The following is a 21,130-nucleotide window of genomic DNA, read 5'->3' on the forward strand; positions in this document are numbered from 1 at the left end:
TTTTGTTTGTGTTTGCGAGTCGCCTCTCTACCGCCTCTTGTGGTGCGTTGTACGCCAAATCCGCATGCAACAATAATAATAACGCAGGTGATCGTCTCCGCGTGCTGGGCCCTATGAGAAGGGCGAGATCATCTACTGTACGGTCTCCGTCGGTCTTGTTCGTGTTGTGTGCACGTCCCTCTCGCCACGAGGTGCACGGTGTGTGTGTGTGTGTGTGTGTGTGTGCGTGTGTGCGTCCGTGCGTGGGGGTGGTTGTGTCTCAGAGGCGAGTGATGGAGTCGCGGAAGTTCGGGCACGTCGGGCGGATCAGCCAGTAATCAGCGCCAGCACTCGAAAGGCACCGGGACAGGGAGAGAAGAGAATGAAGGAGAGGTGAGAGTGCACACGCCAAGTAGCTGGCACCAAACAAAACTAAAAATAAGACAGAGAAGACGGCGATGCGGAATAGACACAGAAGTGCCCGAGATGTGTGAGACAACCCAAGAGAATATAACAAAACAACAGGAGGAGCCCCCCCTCCACCCCAAGGAACAACAACAAGTGCGATTACTATGAGCACACACACACAAGCACGGCAAGGCCCACAAGAGGACAGAGACGGGCGAAAAGCCACACAAAAAAAAAATGAAAGAAAAAACAGCGGAGGGGAAAGATTACGCAGAGGGAGAGAGACGAAGACGAGTTCAACGAGCACGCCGCCGCAACCGCCAAACGCAACCAAACAGATAAGCGAAGGGCAATGGCGGGAAGGGGGGGTCAGAACGGAAAAGAAGAACAAAAGGGGGAGAAAAGTGAAATTAAGAATACACGCCAGGGAGAGGGGTGAGACAGAGCACAACGCGAAGGCCCACCTGTCACACTCTTCGCAGCTACTTGAACAAGCAAGCAAAAAGCGCCTAAAGTGCACCAATGCTGGCGCTCGATCTCGTGTTGGCCTTTTCAGGTCCAACGGTCCCGATCGGCGCGTGCACACGTGTGTGTGTGTGTGAAGATGGGAGGCGAAAGCGAGTCGAAAAAAGGTGACGCAGTCAAAAAAAAAAAGAGATAAAGAAGAATGGGGAGGAGGGGGGCGACGGAGGCGTGGTGGGAGACGGAGGACAGAGAAGGAGAAAATTGAAGGGGAAGAGAGGAGGACGACGAGATGGACGACGAGGAGGGCAGGGGCGAAGGCAACAACACCAAAGCACCCCCGAGAGCGTCTGTGAAGCTGTTTCTTTACCGCAAAGAGTTTTGTGCGTACGTGCGTGCGTATGCCTTGCGTGTGTGTGTGTATGTGTGTTAGCCGGCGAATCGGTGCGTACCCCTGCTAGATGCCGAGAGTGAGAGCGTAGTGGAGCAAGTAGAGGCCGTGCACGAGAACGAAAAACAACAAAATAATAATCAGACATGAAATGGGGAACAGAACGAGATAGGGAGGGCAACCTCTTGCTGCACAGGTGTGGCGGTAATCATGATCATGCAGGGTGATGCTCATGACATTGGAGAGAAGTAGGGATAGGAAGAGAGAAGACAGATAAAGAGGGGGAGGGGTCGGCATGGCATTGGTAAAGCGCACGGACAGGATCGTCGGTTTGTAGGCGCGGGCAGACAGTGAGAGAAAGAGATCGACGCAACAAACAGCGATACATAAGACAGCGCACCGTATTGCGCATCTGGCATTGTCTCTCCGCCATCGGGGTCCTCAGTGGGTAGTGTCACAATGCACCGGCTCACATGCAAGTCCCTTTACGTGCGTGTGTGTGTGTGTGTGTGGGGGGTGCATGTGCCTTCGTTTGCACCCCCTGCACGCCTTCCTCTCTCTTCCGCTCGGTGCCGCTACGGTGTTTGTTCCTTCAGCAACACGCGCAAGCTCGCAAAGAGAGTCTCGTGACGCCTGAACCGGGAGGGAAGAGAGGCCAGACGACGGAGAATGGACAGAAGAACATGCGCGGCGACAGCATGTACAGACCACTACTTCCACACAGTACAACCTATTACGCTCGCACCGCGCGCGTCCTCTCTGACACTCGCGTGCCGGTCAATGGGAACGGTGGAGTTCGCGCGCCATCCCTTTGTTTGTTTCTTCCGCCTTTTGGTTTCGGCATTCATTTCCGGCATTCGCCTACACTTTTGCCTTTGTGTGTTATCGATCCCCCTTCTTTCTCCCTTCTTTTTCTGCTGTGTTTTTTTTTGCTTTCGTTCGTTCACATGGGAGAGAGAGAGAATGGCTCTCAGAGAAGTGAGCGGGTTACGAATAAAGCATTCACGTAGACATCAAGCACATGCACAAGTCCCAACGGTGTACGCATCATGCGTGTTTCTTTCTTCGTGGTTGTTTTCCACCCTCCTGCCCTAGCGGAAGCGATGTCTTGGTCTGCTTAATATTCCGTTCGCTCTCTCGCTTTCGTCTTCCTCGGCAACCGTTGCACGGCGCTGCGAGAGTGAGGTGTAGCGGGCCCTCCTCATAGTATTTTTCTTCTGCGTGCGCGTGCGGGAGCCAGGGTTTGGAGTGGATGTGAATTGTCGCGTCGCACTCAGCAGCCTATTCCGCACAAGCACACATGCAAATGCAAGAGAGAGGGAAAGAGACGGAGACGGAAACAGAGAAAAGACTCATCGATACACATGAGCGAGGAGAACAGAAAAAAAAAACAGACCGACAAGCATCAGTACGAACCGAAGAAGAAACAGAGAAAGGCAAGACGACGGAAATCAGCCATAGCCCATCTCACACGGAAGGCGGTACAGGGAAAAAGTTAGCGAGAGAGAGATCGTGCGGCAGAGAATACAGGGAAAACGAAAGAAGAGAACAACGGCCCTTCACAAGCACAACAGACACACGCAACAACATGAGACATGGGGGGTGGGGTGAAGGTAACAAAAAAGAACAAAACAAGAAGAGGACAAGCATTCGGAGAGGAGTGCGTCAGCGGAGATGGATGGGTGGATGGAGGGCGAGGGCCAGTTGCGTGCGATATGTCCCTGCTAACGTGCAGAGAGAGGGAGAGAGAGCGTCTTGGCTAATCTAGCGCAAGGCTGGGCAAGGAGCACACACGGGGAGAACAGCAAAGAACAAAGGAAAGCAAGAGGGCGCAGAGAAGAGCAGCTTGAGGGCAAGGGCATGAGCGACAAGAGCAGAGAGAGAGAGAGAGACAACGGGAGGGGGGAGGGGTGTGGGGCATAGCACGTCTGTGTGGCAACAGAAATGACGATGAAAAGAAGTTGAAGCGCCCACCCACCGTAGCGGACCACGAGGAAAAGGGTCACACGTGCACGGACGCGCGTGCGCGCACAAGACAGACAATAGGAGAGAAATGCGAAGGACAAGGAGCACCAAAGGGAAAACCTTGATGAGGCTCCAGAAAAGGAGAGGAAAAAAAAATCATTGTCGCGCGCCTTCTTTTTTGCTGTTGTTGCTTTATTTGTTTTTTTTTTGCATGTTGGCAAACGCGCACACGTGATGATGGCGCGAGCCTGACCACTGGAAAGACAGAGAGTGGGAGAGGAGAGTCGCTCCCTTCATGTCTCGATGTCCCATGTCTCCACAACACGATGGATGAAGAAGAAAGCGGCAAGATGAGCAACAACAAAAACAAGTGAAAGACGAGAAAGATGAGAAAGATGAGCTTCTTTTTCGTTCGCTTTCTTTCCTTGTTTGTAGTCACCTTCCCCACCCTCTGTTGTGTTCTTTAACTTCCGACCATCAAGTTCCCATGTGAGTTTTCTTGGCGTGTTTGTCTTTTGTTTCCATGCATAGAGATGTGCATATATCTCTGCATATGTTTCGTTGTGTGAGGCCCACCATGGTCAGACACCACACATGCACAGGGCAGAAGAAAGGAAACGGAGATGGCACCGCTAGCCGTCCGCTAACAGTTCACGCAGATGCATGCGCAGCACGCAGCAGCGTCTTCTGTTGTTGGTCTGTGTTCTTTGCGACAAGACGTGCACACACGGGAATCGGCACCTTACATACCCAGCTGACTTCCCTTTTCAGCGCTGCGTCTCATGTACTCCGTGCTTCGACTTTTCTTTGTTGCACCATCTCGCAGGCTCTCGGATGTGCGTGCTCGTCGCCTTTCAACGCATCAAACCATCCATCTCTGCCAAGCTACCGTCCCTATCCCTTCTCGTAGCTGTCTTCTGTCACGCCCTTCATCGGACCATCGCTCTCCGAGCCTCGCGTGCGCCGGCTGGAGAGAGTCAGCCGGCCTCATCTCAGATGTTTGCACCGGCTCACATGAAGCGACGCACAAAACATAGAAACGGGCAAACAGACCGATCCCGCTTCTCTGCTTTTCTTGGTTACGTTTTCTCTGTCTTGCATACCACACGGCATCGCCAGCCGTGCTTGACGACTTTATCAGTCTCGCGCGGAGCACGACAGAAAACACCGCATAGCTCCGCGAGAACTCGGCGAAGGGAAGAGACGACCAGAGAGAGAGAGAGACCTTCAAAGAACGTGCAGACGGAGCAGTGGAAGAGAAGTGGCGTGGATGTGTCGTACAGATGCGCCTACGAACAACAACAAAACTTACCAACATAGGTGTCTGTGTCTGTGCGTGGGGAGGGGGGGTATGTGAGTTGGGGACGTGGGAGAACGCGGAGGAGGTCAAGGCAAGCAAAAAAAAAATGAAAGCCACGGAAGCCGGCGGCTAAGTTTTATGAGTTGTGGTAGCTCTTCCTCTCTCTGCGTGTTTATATGTGTTCTGCTCATTGACCGCCGCCTGCCTCCACTCCCCCGCCCTCCCTTTTCACCGTCTTGAGCCTGCACGATAAGAGTACGCAGGAGACGCACACCTGCATGACCAGGGGTGGAGGAACAGAACTGATGAAAGCACATGAATAGAAGCCAAAGAGAGACACACGTGATCCCGGGGAGGCGCCATAATACTAAAATTAAAAAAAAAAATTCTCCAACGTGCCCACTCGACAGCGAACAGGTCAGCAAACTATATGAGTGCACAGTCCCAGCTGTTTACTTTCCACTGCTGCACGGTGGCTGCTCATCAAGGACATATCGGGTCAGCCAGCACCGTTGGGCGTCGTTCCGCCCACTTGGATTCCACTGCAGGCAGCGCAGACCAGGTACGGGATCACACTCGGCATCGCCGCAACGCAGCAAGAGCAGGAATAAAACGTGGGCGGATGCGTGCATTCGACGACCTGTCGACACGATTTGTAGTGAGTCGTTACAAGCGTGGCCATGATCCGCAGGTCTCCTCGGCACAGCACCGGCCCAGACCTGTCCACTGGCACCGAGAGTCGGCCAGCCGTGCCCCGAGGGCGGGCTGTGCAGGCGCTTGGCTTCCCCCACAAAGAGTGTGGGGTACGGGGCCCTGATACGACGGAGAAAGAAAAAGAGAGAGACAGTGTTTAAAAAAAAAAGGGGAGGGGCAGGTTGTCACTGTTTCGTTCCGCTATTGTCGGTCATCGACCGGGAACGGAGCATGACATGAAAGCGCTGGGGTGGTATCAAAGGCAGGAGAAAGATGTGAGCGAGAGCGGAAGTCGGGTAAAGGAGGGAAGCCGTGGAGAAGGAAGACCCACACCGAGCAGGCAGAGGAGATACAAAGAGGCGATCGCTGGAGGGTGGGGTGCGCAGACGCAGGCTCAGGCACGCGTGCCCACAACACCAAGAGCAGAAGAGGAGGAAAGAATCATGCAGCAAGGCACACAAAAAAATGCATGAGCCAAGGATGTAGCCTCGGCTCCCAATACTCTTGCGTGCTGTATTTGCTGTTCAATGTCTGACCGCGTGCCCGCATGTGCAATGCGTGCTTAGGCGTACACGCTGGTGCGTGTGCGAACAGAGAACAGCACCTCTTTCATCATTGCACGACCCTCCACGTGCATGCCTCCGCTGCGCCTACGGCGTGCGTGCAATCGCGTTGGATACGCTTGGCAGCCTTCCAACTTCCCTTTTTCGGTGCCCGTGGCCCTTCGCCTCCCCTCCTCCTCCCTTCCCCGAACTCGGAGCAAAGCACAGAATACTTATGTCTTGTCTAGCTGTATCCTGCACTTGCTACATACACCAATCGGCATTTCGCGCATCTCTACTGGGCCTTGCGCTCCATATCCTGAAGCTGCTGCTCCACCGACGACTTCTTGGACTCTGCGTGCGTCTTGATCATGCCGAGATACTTGTCAGCGTAGGCGCGCACCTGCTGCACTGCGTGTTCGATCTCGTTCTGCTTCTTCTCGTATGCCACCGGGGCCGTAAAGGCAACGATAAGGATGACCAGCATCAGCGTCGTGTCGCTCATCCAGTTGCCGAGGAAGGCCATCACAAGGGTGGTCATGAAAAACTTGGCGGACGCCGCGTAGTCACGCCACGTGAGGAGGGAGATCGTGCAGTCCACGAACTTGGTCACGCACGGGCGCACAGACTCGTAAGCACGGTCCATGCTAGCGGTCACATCCTCGGGCGACGTCACGATGGTGCGCTTCGTCACGGCAGCGGCGGCACCAGCAATGAGGAGAATGGAGACGATGCGAGACACAAACGTTGTCAGCGTGTACTCGGCAAAGACGAAAATGGCCCACATGGTAAAGAAAGATGAAAAAATGAGGCCAGACGCGACGGGGCGGCGCCACGTCACGACATCCTTCGTCGTGAGCCCCTTGAACTCCTTCGCGATGGCCGACATGAGCTCGTGGTGTGGGTTAAGGGGGGGGGGAGTAGGTTGTGTGTGTATGTGTATGTAGGTATGGTGAACGGCTGGAAAAGCTGAAGATACGACACTGGAGAAGAGAGAAGTGGCCGGGAGGCGAGTAGGAGAGATCAAAGTAAAATAGGTAAAGAAAAGGACACTGGGTTGAGGGAAGAAGGGGGAGGAATCTGTAGGCGAAACTGGTAGGGCACACGTAGGTTGCCGCGAGTATCCCAGATGCGAGGCGCATGTGGGCACGTGTGTGATGAAGGCCGAAGGAGGGAGAGTATGGCAACAACAGAATCAACACGAATGTGTCACGCGCGGGTACATGCGTAGGTGAAGCACGGAACGAAAGAGGGAAGGGAGTGCAGAGAGAGGGTAAAGGGAGGAGTTGTAGAGCGAGCGAGAGAAAGCGAGGGCACAGACAGCGGCATCAGAAGGAATGAGGCAAGAAGCGTGTGTGCTTGTGTCGGAATCTGTGAAACCGATGGGGGAGGGGGGAATAGCATTCGTCAGGGTTCAGGCGTGTGTACTCACTCCGTGTTCAGAGTATTCGCGATGTTCCAGCAGCCGCAGTCGAGACGGAGAAGAGAGCAGAAAGTGCGCTCCAACGCTACGCTTTAGTATGAGCAGCGGAGACGGTGCTGTGCCACAGCAAAGAACTCGGCAGCGGGAGGTGGGTGGGTCGGCTGCATGATTGGCTAGGGGGGAGCCTGGCGGTACACGGTACGTGTCCTCTGTAAAACGTGTGCGCAGTAGAGTGACGGAGGATCGGGAAGAGAGCATGATCGACCCTGTGAGGCAAACCGTCGCGCTTCCAAAGAGAGAGGTGGCGGGGAAACGAAAGGTTTGGGCGCACAAATGCAGGTGCGCGCACAACGGCACGAGGGAAAACTCGGTGAGAGACAGAATCTGCACCACAACGGAGAACGAGAAAGCAAACACATCAGCCAAGAAGAACAAAGGATAAGGCGAGGGCTCCGCGCGGAAGGTCTACTCGCAAATTGGGTAAGCACAAGTACATAGCTAGGGCTTACTCTTGACAAGTGCGCTGGTCCCCTCGTAGTAAGGCACCATCCCCTTGTGAGACCGCAGGTAAGCATCAATGTCGCACTCTGGCACAGCGTCGCGCGCCGCACTCCAGCGACGGTAAAAGACGTCTCGTGGCATGTCGACGGCGCCGAAGTGCCGCTCGAAATGTCGCATGTACTCCACGCAGAACCCCCAGTACCAAAGGGTGTACCCGCACCGCTGCAGCGCCTCGCCTATCAGCTTCGTCAGGAAGGTGCCGAGTCCGTCCTTGGACTGCCGCAGCGTATACATGGTGTAGTCGTGGTACGCACACCCCACCGTCATGCCACAGCAGCCCGCCATCACCTCACCTGTCGCCTTCTCCACCAGCTCAATGCACAGAAGCCGTACGTATTTTGCCCTATCTGCCTCTGCGGCCTGTGAGGCGGCGGTGTCTGCGCTGGACGATATGTCCCTGCGGCTGCACTGGCCCATGAGGTTGATGAAGATGTCGTTGAGCCACGTGCTCCTCTTGTTTTGTCCGTGATACGAGCATGCCCTTTGCAGGCTTGCCACGACACCCGCAGTGTCATCGCGGACAACCACCACGTACGCGCCGGAGCGGATGACGCGCCGGACCTTGCTCTGACGGCGCCACGGATACAAGGACGCTGTGGCATCGCGACGCGTTGCGCTCCCTAAAGCCCCCGAGTCCTGCTGGTGGGTCGACGAAGCAGCCGGCGCGGCGGGCGATTCCGGCGCAAGGTCGAGCGTGTAGCGTGTGTGGCCGTTGGGGAGCACAAAGAACATGGCCACGTGCTGCGGCCCTATTCTCAGTGACTCCGGCAGCGAAAAAAGTCCGTTGTACCACAGCCCCCGCATGAACGGGAGAGCCGTGGTGGGCTCCAGCGGATTCGGTGGTACATAAAACATGAACTTCTCCGCCCCCTGTGCAAGGATGCAGCGTGTGAATTCTGGATGAAAGACAAAAGAGCCGCGGTCAACTACATGCAGCGATACAGCACGCAAGTCCAGTGGCGCGCGCCAGCCCTCAGTTCGCACCTTCAGCACCGCAGTCGTGGTGCTTGCGCTTTCGCTGCCCCGCATCGGCCAGCACAGCGTCGCCACGTACTCCGAGGACGGATGCAGGCACCACAGAGTGGCAATGTGCTGCACCTTGCGCGCCACCTCCGCCATTGAAGACGCGCACACCATCGACTCCGTGAAGACCCTCTCAAGGGTTGCGCCAGAAGTCACGACGGACGCCACTGGCAGTTGCGCCTGCACAAGTGCGTCGCGCTCCTCAGGCGCTCCATCGTCGTCACTCCCTTCTCCGACGAGCACGGAAGTCAGCTCCTTCACCTCGAACGGGTGCGACGCGACGAACGAGGCCCAATTCAGCCCACAGCCCAGAAGAACGGGATGCGACGTCGTCTGCGTCATCGTAGCCCCGTCACTTGCGGTGGTTTCGACTTTAGCGGCTGTGTGCGGGTGCATGTCTCCCAGACAGCGTCCACGTTGAGGGCGTTGCGTCCTTGGTGAAGATGCGTCACGTCTTTGCACACCACTCTGCCCAGTATATGTGTGTCCTTGTGTGTATGTGTGTATATGTCTGTGTCCCCCAATTGGCTGTGCCGTCGCACGACGGCAGCGCTCGCGCTGCCGGCTTCTTGTCGTGCCCTTCGCGCAGGAAACAGCAAGGCAACCACAACACTTGACAACGAGCTCTTTTTATTGCTGTTCGATCTCTGCGCTGCCAAAGACACGCTGTCCCCGCCCGTGCTGGTGTCCGGTTGTCGACGCTAGCGCGGACCTGGAAGTGCGCGATTCGAACACGCAGGTGCACGAGACGATATCTCGCGCCACAGGATGGCGAAGCGTCCAGATGAAGGACGTTGAGAGCATCTGTGTACTGTATGCTTCGTCTTCCAGAAGGGAGGGGGCGCCTCTGCTTCTGGAGAGTGTGCGCACGTCTCAGTTATCCGTTACGCTTTTCTCAACAAGGGAAAGCACAGCCGCGCACTGCTGCAGCATTACTCAGGTGCTCCCTTCGTCACTGGTACTTCGTCTACAAGTGAAAGGAAGCGCATACGTGGTAAGTAGAGAGTTACGCCAGGCAGGGATAGAGGGAGAAAAAAATGTGGTGGATGTGAGGAAGAAGAGGGAAAGCGGAGTCGAGCGGCAAAATGCGTACACCTGCGTGCGACGATGAACTGAGAGTCCGACATGGAACGCTTCACAGCGTGGCAGGCTGCTACGCGTTTCTGTGACGTCCTCAGTGACCTACTCTCCACATCACCACAGCGACTCGTTCCATGACGCGCACATGTCGGCAACTTGCTTTCGATCGGTGCGCGTTTTACACTGTGCGAGGTGGAGGGGAGGGGACAGTCCCTGGAGCGGTGCCTGCAGAGTTCACTTCGCATCGCTACTGTTTGCTGTCGTTGGTGTTGTGCGTACTTTCTCGTGTTTCTCTGCCGTCTCACCGTGGATAGACAAAGCCGATCATCCTCCTCCTCTCCTGCAATTCGTGTCTGTGTGCAGGTGCGTGCGATAGGGTAGAGGGGTGAAGTGCTCGTACATGTAGGCAGGAGAATGCGCAAGCGTGCCTCGGACAGAGGAGAGGGAAATGATAGAAGAACAAAAACGCTGTCACGTGTGCACGTGCACATGGCGCTGATAGCGATGGAAAACCGCGCAGTGCCTGCCGTCCCTCCCTTGTTCACCTCTCCTGCCTCTTCATCAAGGCGCATGTGTGACTGCTGGGTGACGCAGAAAGAGGCACACCCAACCACTGTCGCGTATGTGTGTGTGTGTGTGTGTGTGTGTCTGTGGACTGGCTCACACCTGTGCTACTGGGCGTACCTAATCAGCGAAGGTGCGCACCCATTCCCACACCTGCGTTGGAATCTGAGGAGTGTGCAGGCAAGGGAAAAAGGGGCGGTGCACGGGCCGCTCTTGCCCTCAGGCGGAGCCGTCGAGAGAGCGCGCCATGGGAGAAAAGTGGAATAGAGGGGTTTGCCCAAAGAGACACAGGGTAGAGGAAGTAGGGAAGGGGAGGCCACCGCTACACCTCGTGGTGACAGAACGAGAACGATAAACTGGAAGGAAGCAAGCGAAGCTCGGCTACCGCAACACCGAAAAAGAGAACGAGCCAAAAGAAGAGGGCACGAGGAGAGGGAGGAGGGCCATAACGCCACCGAATGGGTAGACTAGAGCACCAATTAACGGAAACAGCGACAGACAAGGCGTGCGTATACGCACGCATACACAGAAAGACAGAGATGGGGGAGAAGAGAGCGCATGCAGGTGTACCTGATGAGAAAAAGAGAACAGAGCGCGCAAGACAGAGAAGAAAAAGAAAGAAGAGAAAGATCATGGACTGCGAAGAGGCACCGTGGGGTACAAGTGGAAAAAGGGGGCGGGTTCAGAACGCCCACACGACGCGATAGAGATGGAGGGGGAGGGGGTGTCGGAACATTCAAAGTGAAAAGAAAAATAACCGACAAGAGCTACGGAGGAGAAGAGCCAGTGGCAGCCGACGAAGGAACTAAAAAAAAGGAAGGAATGTGAGAAGAGAGCCATCCGCCACTTTCTTCCGTTTTGGGTCGTGTGCATACAAGCGGAGTATACGAGAGAGGGAGACAGATAGGAAGGAAGGGCGAGGACGCGAACGTGCAGCACCACGACGACGAACGTGAGTGTGCTTGTGTTGTGTGTGTGATGACGGAGGGAAGCCGTTACCGGCAACCAACCTCTCACGGGCACATGACACGCAAAGGAGGTTCCCCCCCTCCACCCTCCTCCACTCCTTCAGTGTACTTATTTCTGCCTTTGCGCCTAAGACAGTGCCGCTCCTACTCAAGCGCTCGCCCTGTGCGCCGCATTCTACACAAACCACTCACGGACGTACAGATACCAACACGCAAATAACTACTGGTCCATCACCAACTAAAACCGGCTCCCCTGTTAAGAAAGTCCCACAATCCTTCCACTCTCGCAGTCGATGTCGATGTTGTAGTACGCCGGTCGGGTCGGCAGACCAGGCATCGTGGAGATGTCGCCCAGCAGAGGAAACACGAACTTCGCTCCGCAGTTGACGCGGACGTCGCGGATGGGGACAGTGAAGCCGGTCGGCGCCCCGCGCAGCTCGGGGTTGTGCGAGAAGCTGTACTGTGTCTTTGCCATACATACAGGAAAGTCACCGTAGCCCATCCTCTCGAAGTCCGCCAGCTTCTCCTCTGCGTCGTTGAGGTACTCCACGCCGGCGGCGCCGTAAATCTCGCGGCACACCGTCTCGATCTTCTCCTTTAGCGACGCGTTACTTGGGTAAAGCAGCTGGAAGTTCGACGGCGTCGTCTCCGTGACGCGGATGAGCGCCTGGGCAAGACCGACGGCCCCGGCGCCGCCCTTGGACCAGTGGTCTGTGACCACAACATCCGCCGCGCCACCCTCCTGCGTCGCCAGCTCCTTTACCAGCGCCAGCTCCGCCTCCGTGTCGGTGCTGAACCGGTTCAGCGCCACCACCACTGGCACCCCAAACTTGCGAATGTTTTGAATATGCCGAACAAGGTTGCTCATGCCGGCACGCAAGGCATCCGCGTTCTCCTTGGTAGCATCCTTTGGCTCCACACCGCCGTGGAACTTCAGTGCGCGCACCGTCGCCACGAGCACCGCCGCATCCGGCTTCAGCCCGCTCGTGCGGCACTTGATGTTGAAGAACTTCTCACAGCCCATGTCTGCACCGAAGCCGGCCTCCGTCAGCACGAAGCCGTCCGCACCGGCCAGCTTGAGGGCGATGCGGTCGGCGACGACGCTGCTGTTCCCGTGCGCGATATTGCCGAAGGGGCCGGCATGCACCAGCACGGGGGTGCCCTCCAGCGTCTGCATCACCGTCGGCTCGACCGCATCCTTCATCAGCACCGTCATGGCCCCGGCACAGCCCACATCCTCAGCCGTCACCGATGCGCCCGTCTTGCTTTTGGCCACCTGGATCGCTCCCAGGCGCTGGCGCATGTCGGCCAAATCGTCCACGAGCGCCAGAATGGCCATAACCTCGGACGCGACCGAAATGTCGAAGCCGGTGCGACGGCTGATGCCTTTCTCTGCCTTTCCCATCCCGATCTCGATGTCGCGCAGGAAGCGGTCGTTGACATCGGTGACGCGGCGCCACGAAATGGTGTCAGGGTCGACGTCCAGCCGCGCAAAGCAGACGCGCTCCTCCTCCGTTAGCGACTTGGGGTCTGTTTTGTAGATGCCGAGCTTATCGAGCCGCTTCTGCATAATCGGTGTGAACGTTTTCAGCTCGTCGGTGAGACGGCGGTAAAGCGCGGCGTCGTCCTGCGTCCGCTCGTGGAAGATGCGAGTGTCAAGCGCCGCAGCAAGGAGGTTGTTTGCTGCGGTGATAGCGTGTATGTCGCCGGTGCCGTGGAGGTTAAAATCCTCCATCGGAATCACCTGGCTGTAGCCGCCTCCCGCGGCACCGCCCTTGATGCCGAAGGTCGGTCCTTGAGACGGTTGGCGAATGCACGCAAAGCAGCGTCGTTGTAGATGAGCACCGAGAGCCTGGGCGAGGCCGATCGTCGTGGTGCTCTTCCCTTCCCCCAACGGGGTGGGGCTCATGCCCGCCACCACGACGTACTTGCCGTTTGGGCTGCCCTCCAAACGCTTCAGAACGCTCAGCTTCACCTTGGCGCGAGTGCTGCCGTACGGGCTCAGCTCCGAAAGAAGTATACCCGCGGCCTCGGCGATGCTCGTGATCGGCTGGGCATCGATACTCTGAGCAATGTCGATGTCAGCCGGCACCGGCCACACACAGTGCAGCTTTCGGGTGGTCATGAGGACTATACGAGAAGAGTAAAGGCAGCCAATTCCTTTCTTGGCAATGAAAAAGAAGAGCGGAGTTGGTGATGGCCCTCTCTCAGCCCCTCCTTCACTCGACTGCTGCTGTGGCTCTGCTAGGAGGAGGTTCACTTGAGAGTGCGTTCGAGTAGAAGCGCGCTAGTGGGGGAGGAGAGAGAGAGGAGGGGGAGGGGGAAGGCGTTTGGGAAGAGGAGGGAAGGGGCGTTGGGTGGCGTATCCAACACGTCTTTTCGTGTGTGCATGTATGGATGTGTGTGTGTGTGTGTGTGTTCGTTGCTTTCCCTCTTTCAACCTGAGACAAAGAGCGCGAAGAAGACAGGAAAAAAGAGCCGAAAACACAAATGACAAGCGTTGATGGCACGTTGTCTATGGGGAGGAGGTGGGCCTGGGGCACAAGATCGAGGGGTTGGCGTGTCGAGAAATGGCAACCATGACCGCGCCGTTAATCGTTCCGCGCACACACATGATACCAAGTACAGCGCCGAATCAGGTACGAAACAGAGAGAGAGGACGGGGACGAACGGAAGAAAAGATCGCAGGGGAGAGTGAGGCAGACCAAGGAGCCATCAGTGTATCCAAAGGCACGCCTGTGAGCGTCGTTTCGCACTACCGCCTACGCACACCACAACGCACACACAGGGGAGACGAGAATAACGTTGTCCCTTGCAGCCTACAGAGGTTAGGAGAGCCGTCACTGGGGTGTGACGCAAGAATGGGCTGCTGCAGGCGAGAGACCAGCTACACCACCGCGTACCTGCTGCAGCCGTCAAGTACACGCTCCGCTGCCGCCGCCTCCTCACCCGTTTCACCTCTTTCACCCCGTTGGCAACGCAGCGCTTCGACGGAGACAACAGCAGCCGGGGGAGGGGGAGGAGGCATGTAAAGGGGAAAAGATATGCGGGAGGGAGTGCGCGATAAAGATGCGTGTACTGTGCCGACTCGGCAGGCGAGCATATCCCAGTGTGCGCGTACGCGTACGTGGCTCACATCCGCTTTCAATTCGCTTTTCTTTGGTTGGCTTCTTTCATAATCGGTGTCTTCTGTTTTTTTTTCCACGCGCGCCTCCGCTGACTGGTGTGTTTGAGTGCCACGTGCGTGGAGGTGGAGAGACACGGCAGCTCGTCACGTAGCGGGTGTTTCGTTGGCGCTCCCCTTTACTTTTTGTTTCACTACGGTAGGCTTCAGTGGCATAGGTGTGCGCTGAGCAGGCGCACGTACCACTCACAGCACCACCGAGAGGGAGGGAGAAAAACGGAGGGCTCGGAGAGTGGCAATATGTTCTCTTCTCACCCTTGCGGAGAAGTCGTGCACAAGTCTAACCCTAAGCGGAGGTGCGGTTGCGTGAGGAGGAGAGACAAGGGCACTGCTCAAAGACAGATGTCGTTGTAGAATGCATGTGCCAGCGCGCGCGACCGCACTCCAGCAGTGAGGCGGGTCCGTGCCGCTTTGCAGACTATAAACAGGCGCTAATAGCCTCCGCGACCACGACCGCGGCCGCGGCCGCCGCCACGGCCCATATTATACGGGTTGAAGCCCTGGCTCATCATACCAGCCATCATGGCCAGCGCAGCGATCTGCTGCTGCATTGGGTTGCCCGCACCTCTACCGCGCAGCGCGTACGCACCGCCACGTGAGATGCCACGTTGGAATGCGGGAATGTTGTCCCGCTTCATTGCCACCTTCAGTGGCTTACCATGCAGCGACTGCCCATCCTTGAGGATAGCCGCGTGTGCCTGCCCTTCGGTTTCAAACTCGACGTAGGCGGTGCCTTTCGGGTTGCCCTGACGGTCCTTCAAGACCGTTACGCGCGTAATGGCACCGCAGGAGGCGAAAAAGACGCGCAAATCCGCGTCCGTGGTCCTCAAGTCAAGGTCGCCGACAAAGATGGAGGTGTTCGTCTTGGTCTGCCCGCTGCTTGCTGCCGCAGCAGCAGCCGTCTTGCGTGTGCCCTCGTCCTTGGCGGCCGACTCCTGCAGTGCCTTGAGCTGCATGTCTTCCTGCAGGCTTTCCACCTGCCGCTTCATCTCCTCCAGCTCCGCCTCAGCGTCCATGTCGACGTTGAACTGGTCCTCTGCAGAGATCATCTCGCCCCCGTGGTCATCTTGGTTGCTAGACATGATTCTCGCTTCGCCCTATAGACGTCTCCTCTGTTGCTTGCGGCCGCACCGGTGAACAGCTACACGTACGCAAGCAGGAAAAGAAAGAGTCACCCTCGCGTGCTGTGACTGCTGTAGAGAGAAGTGTGAGTCAGCGAGTGGGGGGAGGGCAAACAAACAAAAAGGTCGGGTTTCAAGAGAGGGAGGGGTGAGATGACAGGGCCTGACAAGGAGGAGGAACACCAATAAGAGCGAAAAAAAGAGGGAGAGAATCTCCTAGTGGAAGATACGCATGTGCGTGTGCGTTCATGTATGAGAAGCGCGCGAGGGGAGTGGGGGGGGTACAGCAGGAAAGAAGAGGAAAAGGGCATGGGTCGGTGCGTGGGTGATTGAAGTGGAAGCAAAGGCGGTGGCGAGGAGGAGAAGCGAGGGCGGTCGCTCGATTTCTCACTATTTTCCCCCTTTTTTCTAATCGAATCGCGAGATGACTCGATGATGTTCGTCTAACAAGCGTGTGTTGATGGCTTTCACGTCACTTCAGGAAGCAACAGAAAGGATGCCTCGGGCATAGAGGCAGTTTGTGCATTCCTTGCGTTGGGGGAGAGGCTTGGTCAAGTGAAACTGACACCCTCAGTACATGAAATATTGAAGCACAAGCGCAGAGAAGGACGAGAAACTGAAAAAGAAACAGAGAACCAATGTGCCAGAGGCGCGCAGCAAACGGCCAAGGGCAAGACGACAACCAACTCGATGAAGAAGGGAGAGAGACATGAAGTGTTTAAGCGAAGAGAGAGGCTATAAGACGCATGATAGAGAGCACACAACGAGAGTGTGCCCGTGTTCCAGAGGTGTTTGCGTCAGTATGTGTATGTGTGTGCGCGCGTTTGTTGAGAGGAGGACCGAAGAGGGAGAAGTCCCAGCTGTACATGCATTCCATACCATAGAGAAATCTGCATCTATACATCTGTATATATACATATATCAGATGTATATAGAGCGATGTATATACGCCGAAGTGCCGAGTACGAGAGGGTCACGTGAAACGGCAACGACAAAACAGAAAAGAACGTAAGGAGAGCGGAGAGGCCATCACAGCACGGGGAGGATGGGAGAGGGAGGGAGGGGAGAGCCGAGCGGCGAAGGCAAAGAATGTGAAATGTGCGCACCGCCTCCTTCGCTCAGCAGTAAAGCAGGACAAAGAAAGAAACAGCACGAAAAGAGTGACATCATGACTCGTGCAAGAGTATGCCGTCGGCTCGCTAAACCGAGTCCCTTCTTCGGTTTTTTTTGTTGACTCGTCCTTTCTCGTTTTACCGCCACAATTGCGAACATACCCACGTCGTGGGGCCTGGGAGGCGAGGGCGGAGTGATGGTGGATACCAGACGCTGCCCAGAGGTGCGTTGCAGCACAAGAATCGGTGAAACGCGTCGAAAAACGCGGGAGAGAGGTGGGGACACAGACGCGCCAAAGCAAAACCAGGGCTGCCAACGAGCGAGGCCCTTTCCCTACTGCGTCTTGTACATCGACTGCAGCTGTGTGATGAGGTGGTCATCCATGATGCGCCGCTCCCAGTACTCCTCCTCCACAAAGCGGCCCATCTTCTTTTGCTGCGGCGGAAGCGGCTGTCGCTGCAGATCAACCACGAACCTCTCTGAGCCCAACCCGGTTCGACGGCTTCTGTCGCTGTACGTCGCTCCGGCGCCCATGCTTGAGGCCGCGGCGGCCTTGTATCTGCGCTGCGGGTGCTTTCGCTGGCCCGCCGTGCGACTGCCTGCCTTGCCTGGAGCCTTGGTCGCGCCCACGAGGTGAATGCTTCGCGACAGAGTCGGGTACTCGCTCTCGTTGTGCGCTGCCGCAGCGCGCTTCTCAGCCGCTGCAGCATGCACGGCCGCGTCGCTCGCGTCGCTATCGGTGGAGTACACAACTTCTGTGTGTCGCCACTCCATGTCCTCCTTCAAGGCGGGCACCGACAGCGGGGGGAGCGCGGGAAACGGTCTACCTTGCTGCTCACGTCCATACTCATGCGCGTAGTCGCTCTTCAGACCCTGTGGTGGAACCTCGCTCGCCGGAATCAGCGCGGCGTCGTGAAGTCGCTCATGGTAGTCGACAAGGAAGAGTTCTTCGTACAAGCGCAGCGAACGGGTGTGCCGCGGCAGTTGACCCTGCATCTGGTGATCGGCCACGCGCAGCAGGTTCACCCGCGCTGTGTTGGCGTCATCTGGAGGCTCAACCGGCAGGATGCGTGCGTGCATGACGATCAGCTTCTGCTGGTCCGACAGCTGTTCAAAGAGTTCGTAGTCCCGCAGGCGTGCGCGCAGCGCCGCCCCGTACCGCAGGAAGTCGCGGAAAGTCAAGGATAACTTGCCTCCGCAGTCCTCCCATAAGAAATCCGCGCCCTCTCGAAGCGACACGCCGCACGGCGTGAAGATCAACAATAGCTCGTGCAAATCCTCCACGCTCACGAAGTCTTTGTTCTTGGCGATTACACGGAAGAGACGTCGACACATCTGCAAGGCAGCGCTCTCTTTCTCACCACGCTGGGCTTCACGTTGAACTTCTGCGAAGTCGATCCGCTGAAACATATTCCGCAGGTGGAACCCGAACGAGTTGCGATCCACGTGGTCGACCAGGCCCTTCATGGCGCCCCCAGTTGTTGAGTACAGCGTCCGGTACGATGCCCCGGTCGGCACGACGGCCCTTGCCGTCGCCGACCCCGCCACGCTCAACGCGTTTGACGCATGACTGACGGCTGGCATCGAACGAGACGTGGGGGCGGCTTTTGAGACCTTGTTGGGTGCGGTGCGCGTTTTTCTGCTGGAGTTGCTACTACGCACGCGTGGCTTGCTTTTGGAGCCGACACTGATGGGCGGTAGCATCTCGTGCTGCGCCGCGCCCGTCGTGCTTACCCGTGATGCGTTCCACTTCGTCTCCGGCGACCGATCGGGTGTGTGGCGGTGCACCACGGCATGAGCTGGCGTCTGGCGCGGCAGCGATGAAGAGGATGCCAAGCTGAGCGCGTAGGCCCTGACGTAGTCGTTGGAGGCTAGATGGAGTGGCCTACAGGATCTGTCTTTCGCCTCCCCCGCCTTCTGCCGCGCAGTCGCTGCACCGTTGTGCAGCACTGCCGGCACCTGCGTCCGGCCCGAGGAGAGGTGCGGTGCTACTGGCGCGCCGGAAGAACCCGCTTCGCAAACCGAATCGTGCGCCGATGAAGTGGAGGCGCCAGTTAAGCGGTTCTCTGATGCAACGGTGTCACCGTGCTTGGAGGAGGGACGCTTCTCCGCGCATTGGTAGGCGACTCCCTCTGCTGCCTCGCCGTGGGCCTCCTCGGCCTCCGCGTAGGCCGGGTGCACCTTCCCCTGTTCACACAGCGACTGTTGTGGAAGGCTCATGAGTGCCGCCGTGGCGCCGGTGGTCGCTATCGCAGGCTGTGAAGCAGGCACAGACGTCGCCTCCGGTGTACCACTGCCGCTCACGGGGGCGTTTTCTCCCCCGGTGCCCTTAGGATCGCGGTCTGGCACGCAGCTGCTGGAGGAGCTGTGCGAGAGCACCTCCGACTTCGATGCCATGCGGTCGGCGTTGCTCTCATCCTCACGCGGGCGGCTGGGAGGTTGCGACTCAGGCGCCTCCGACTTGTCCGTGACATGACACACGTGCAATTCCATGGCAGGCAGCTCCTTTGACAGTCTTGAAAGGCGTATATTTTTGCAAATATATATATATATGTGCACGTTGGTGTGTGTGTGTGCGTGTGACGCCCTTTTCCTAGCAATCCCCGCTAACGGCCCTGCCTACAGCGTTGGCAAGTATGGGAGAAGAGAGGGGGGTGAGGGGAATAGCAACGCAGGCTCCTCTACATGGAAGCCAGACCCTTCTATGGGAGGTGGTGGATGAGCCTGGAATGAGACGGAGATTCCTGCGCACACCCATCTTCCTTCTCATGGTCTTTTCAAGCGCCCGAGCTGTCTTGCACGCGCACAGGCACTCTTGCTTGCATTCATGCATCCGCGCAGACGCGGACGTGGACACGCCAAGATGGAGATACAGACACGTCCCTCCCTTGTGCTCGTGCTGTTCTGCTACCTTGTAAGTCGACTGTCTATGACGCCATCGAACATCTTCCATTGTCCAAGGCTGCCAATGGTGCAGCACTCGCAGTTGAACCCATGCACGCGCACACGCCTGCGCATGTATCGTTCTGTTTCTTCTCATGTGGCTTCAATTCACTTCCGCTGGCTTCTTCTTTATGCGGAGCACACAGCGCTTCCAATGTCGAGCAGCTGCAGATAGTCGTCTCCCCCGTCGGCAAGCCGCCGCTCTGTCTGACACAGCTTTAGCATAATCTTGCCGCGCTGGGCCGAGTTCAGCGGACACTCGGCGCTCACAAGGTAGTGCTGCATCTGAAGCAGCACCTGTGCGGCGGCGAAGCCCTCCGCAACCAGCCTGCGCGATGCCTGAATCACCTCCTCTAAGCGGTGAGAGAACAGTGCGCTGAGGTATCGCTGCATCACGTCCGCCGGCACGCTGCCAGATACGGAGACGAAGTCCTCCTTCGACAAGTCGTCCCCCTTCGCCTTTTGTGCCGACTGGAGGTGCATAATGGCGAGACGGAGATCGCCGCCACTCACGGTGTCCAAGGCGTGGAGAGAGGCTGGTGAGAGGGTGATGCCCTCGGCTTGGGCCACGTACTCGATACGGTGATAGAGGGCACTCTTTACAAGCGGTTTGAAGCGATACTTGGCGCATCGGCTCGCGATTGGATCGATGATGCGGCTTACGTAGTTGCAGAGGATGCAAAAGCGGGTCACATCGCTAAAGTCCTCCATCATGCGCCGCAGAGCAGCCTGAGCATCGGGGAGCAGTGCGTCGGCCTCGTCGAGAATGATGAGCTTGAAAGGTGGAACCGGGTAGACTTTTCCATCCGACTGGGTGACGCTGCTACCGCTGCTCGAGACAGCGCCTTGCGCAAAGATTTTCACCTTCTCCCGGACCACGTTGATGCCACGGTCGTCAGAGGCGTTTAGCTCGCGCACCCGACTTCGGATGTAGTCGGGGCCGAAGAGCTCGTGCGCCACGGCGAGGATGGACGTCGTCTTGCCCGTGCCAGGTGGGCCGTGAAAGAGAAAGTGAGGCATGTTGGCCCCCTCCTTCAAGCACGCGCGGAGGGCGCCAACGGCCTCATCCTGCGCCTCCACCTCTGCCAATGTGCGTGGCCGATACTTCTCCACCCACGGCGCGGCAGCGCCGGCGGTGTCGGACGCGCCCTCCGTCTTGGCCCTCTTCTGCGCAGGTTGTGACGACGAGCTCATGAGGTAGCGCGTGCACGTGTTTGAGTGTGTGGGATGTGTTGTGTGGAGAGGCGCGAGTATCACTGGACGCGCGCGACGAAGAGGAAAGCAGCGCAGATGTATCGAGTTCTTCCTCCTGGCTCCTCTTTGCCCGTTCTCCGTCGAGAGCGCGTAGCGCTAGAAAGTACTTTTCGACTGCAACGGATTGCGAACGAACGCAGTCAAGCAAAGGCCAGG

At 57.3% G+C, this 21,130-nt stretch overlaps 6 protein-coding genes across 6 annotated transcripts; all 6 read right to left on the reverse strand.

Moving 5' to 3' along the window:
• Nucleotides 1-6,035: 6,035 nt before the first annotated feature.
• PAPLE22 (reticulon domain protein, 22 kDa potentially aggravating protein (paple22)) lies at nucleotides 6,036-6,629 on the reverse strand (the record flags this gene model as incomplete). Its single annotated transcript, XM_001467065.1, has 1 exon — nucleotides 6,036-6,629. One exon carries the CDS (start codon nucleotides 6,627-6,629, stop codon nucleotides 6,036-6,038), a length of 594 nt encoding a protein of 197 aa, XP_001467102.1.
• A 1,032-nt stretch (nucleotides 6,630-7,661) lies between these two features.
• On the reverse strand, nucleotides 7,662-9,143 carry LINJ_30_2580 (conserved hypothetical protein; the record flags this gene model as incomplete). The annotated part of the gene is made up of 1 exon (XM_001467066.1): nucleotides 7,662-9,143. One exon carries the CDS (start codon nucleotides 9,141-9,143, stop codon nucleotides 7,662-7,664), a length of 1,482 nt encoding a protein of 493 aa, XP_001467103.1.
• A 2,472-nt stretch (nucleotides 9,144-11,615) lies between these two features.
• On the reverse strand, nucleotides 11,616-13,484 carry FTHS (formate--tetrahydrofolate ligase; the record flags this gene model as incomplete). The annotated part of the gene is made up of 1 exon (XM_001467067.1): nucleotides 11,616-13,484. The coding sequence occupies one exon, from the start codon at nucleotides 13,482-13,484 to the stop codon at nucleotides 11,616-11,618; it is 1,869 nt and encodes a 622-aa protein (XP_001467104.1).
• Nucleotides 13,485-14,974: 1,490 nt separating this feature from the next.
• On the reverse strand, nucleotides 14,975-15,625 carry LINJ_30_2600 (putative RNA-binding protein; the record flags this gene model as incomplete). The annotated part of the gene is made up of 1 exon (XM_001467068.1): nucleotides 14,975-15,625. One exon carries the CDS (start codon nucleotides 15,623-15,625, stop codon nucleotides 14,975-14,977), a length of 651 nt encoding a protein of 216 aa, XP_001467105.1.
• A 1,485-nt stretch (nucleotides 15,626-17,110) lies between these two features.
• Nucleotides 17,111-19,270, reverse strand: LINJ_30_2610 (conserved hypothetical protein; the record flags this gene model as incomplete). The annotated part of the gene is made up of 1 exon (XM_001467070.2): nucleotides 17,111-19,270. The coding sequence occupies one exon, from the start codon at nucleotides 19,268-19,270 to the stop codon at nucleotides 17,111-17,113; it is 2,160 nt and encodes a 719-aa protein (XP_001467107.2).
• A 579-nt stretch (nucleotides 19,271-19,849) lies between these two features.
• Nucleotides 19,850-20,914, reverse strand: LINJ_30_2620 (putative replication factor C, subunit 2; the record flags this gene model as incomplete). Its single annotated transcript, XM_001467071.1, has 1 exon — nucleotides 19,850-20,914. One exon carries the CDS (start codon nucleotides 20,912-20,914, stop codon nucleotides 19,850-19,852), a length of 1,065 nt encoding a protein of 354 aa, XP_001467108.1.
• Between the last annotated feature and the right edge of the window lie 216 nt (nucleotides 20,915-21,130).

This window comes from Leishmania infantum, chromosome 30, assembly GCF_000002875.2.
Source record: "Leishmania infantum JPCM5 genome chromosome 30".
Lineage (NCBI taxonomy): Eukaryota > Euglenozoa > Kinetoplastea > Trypanosomatida > Trypanosomatidae > Leishmania > Leishmania infantum.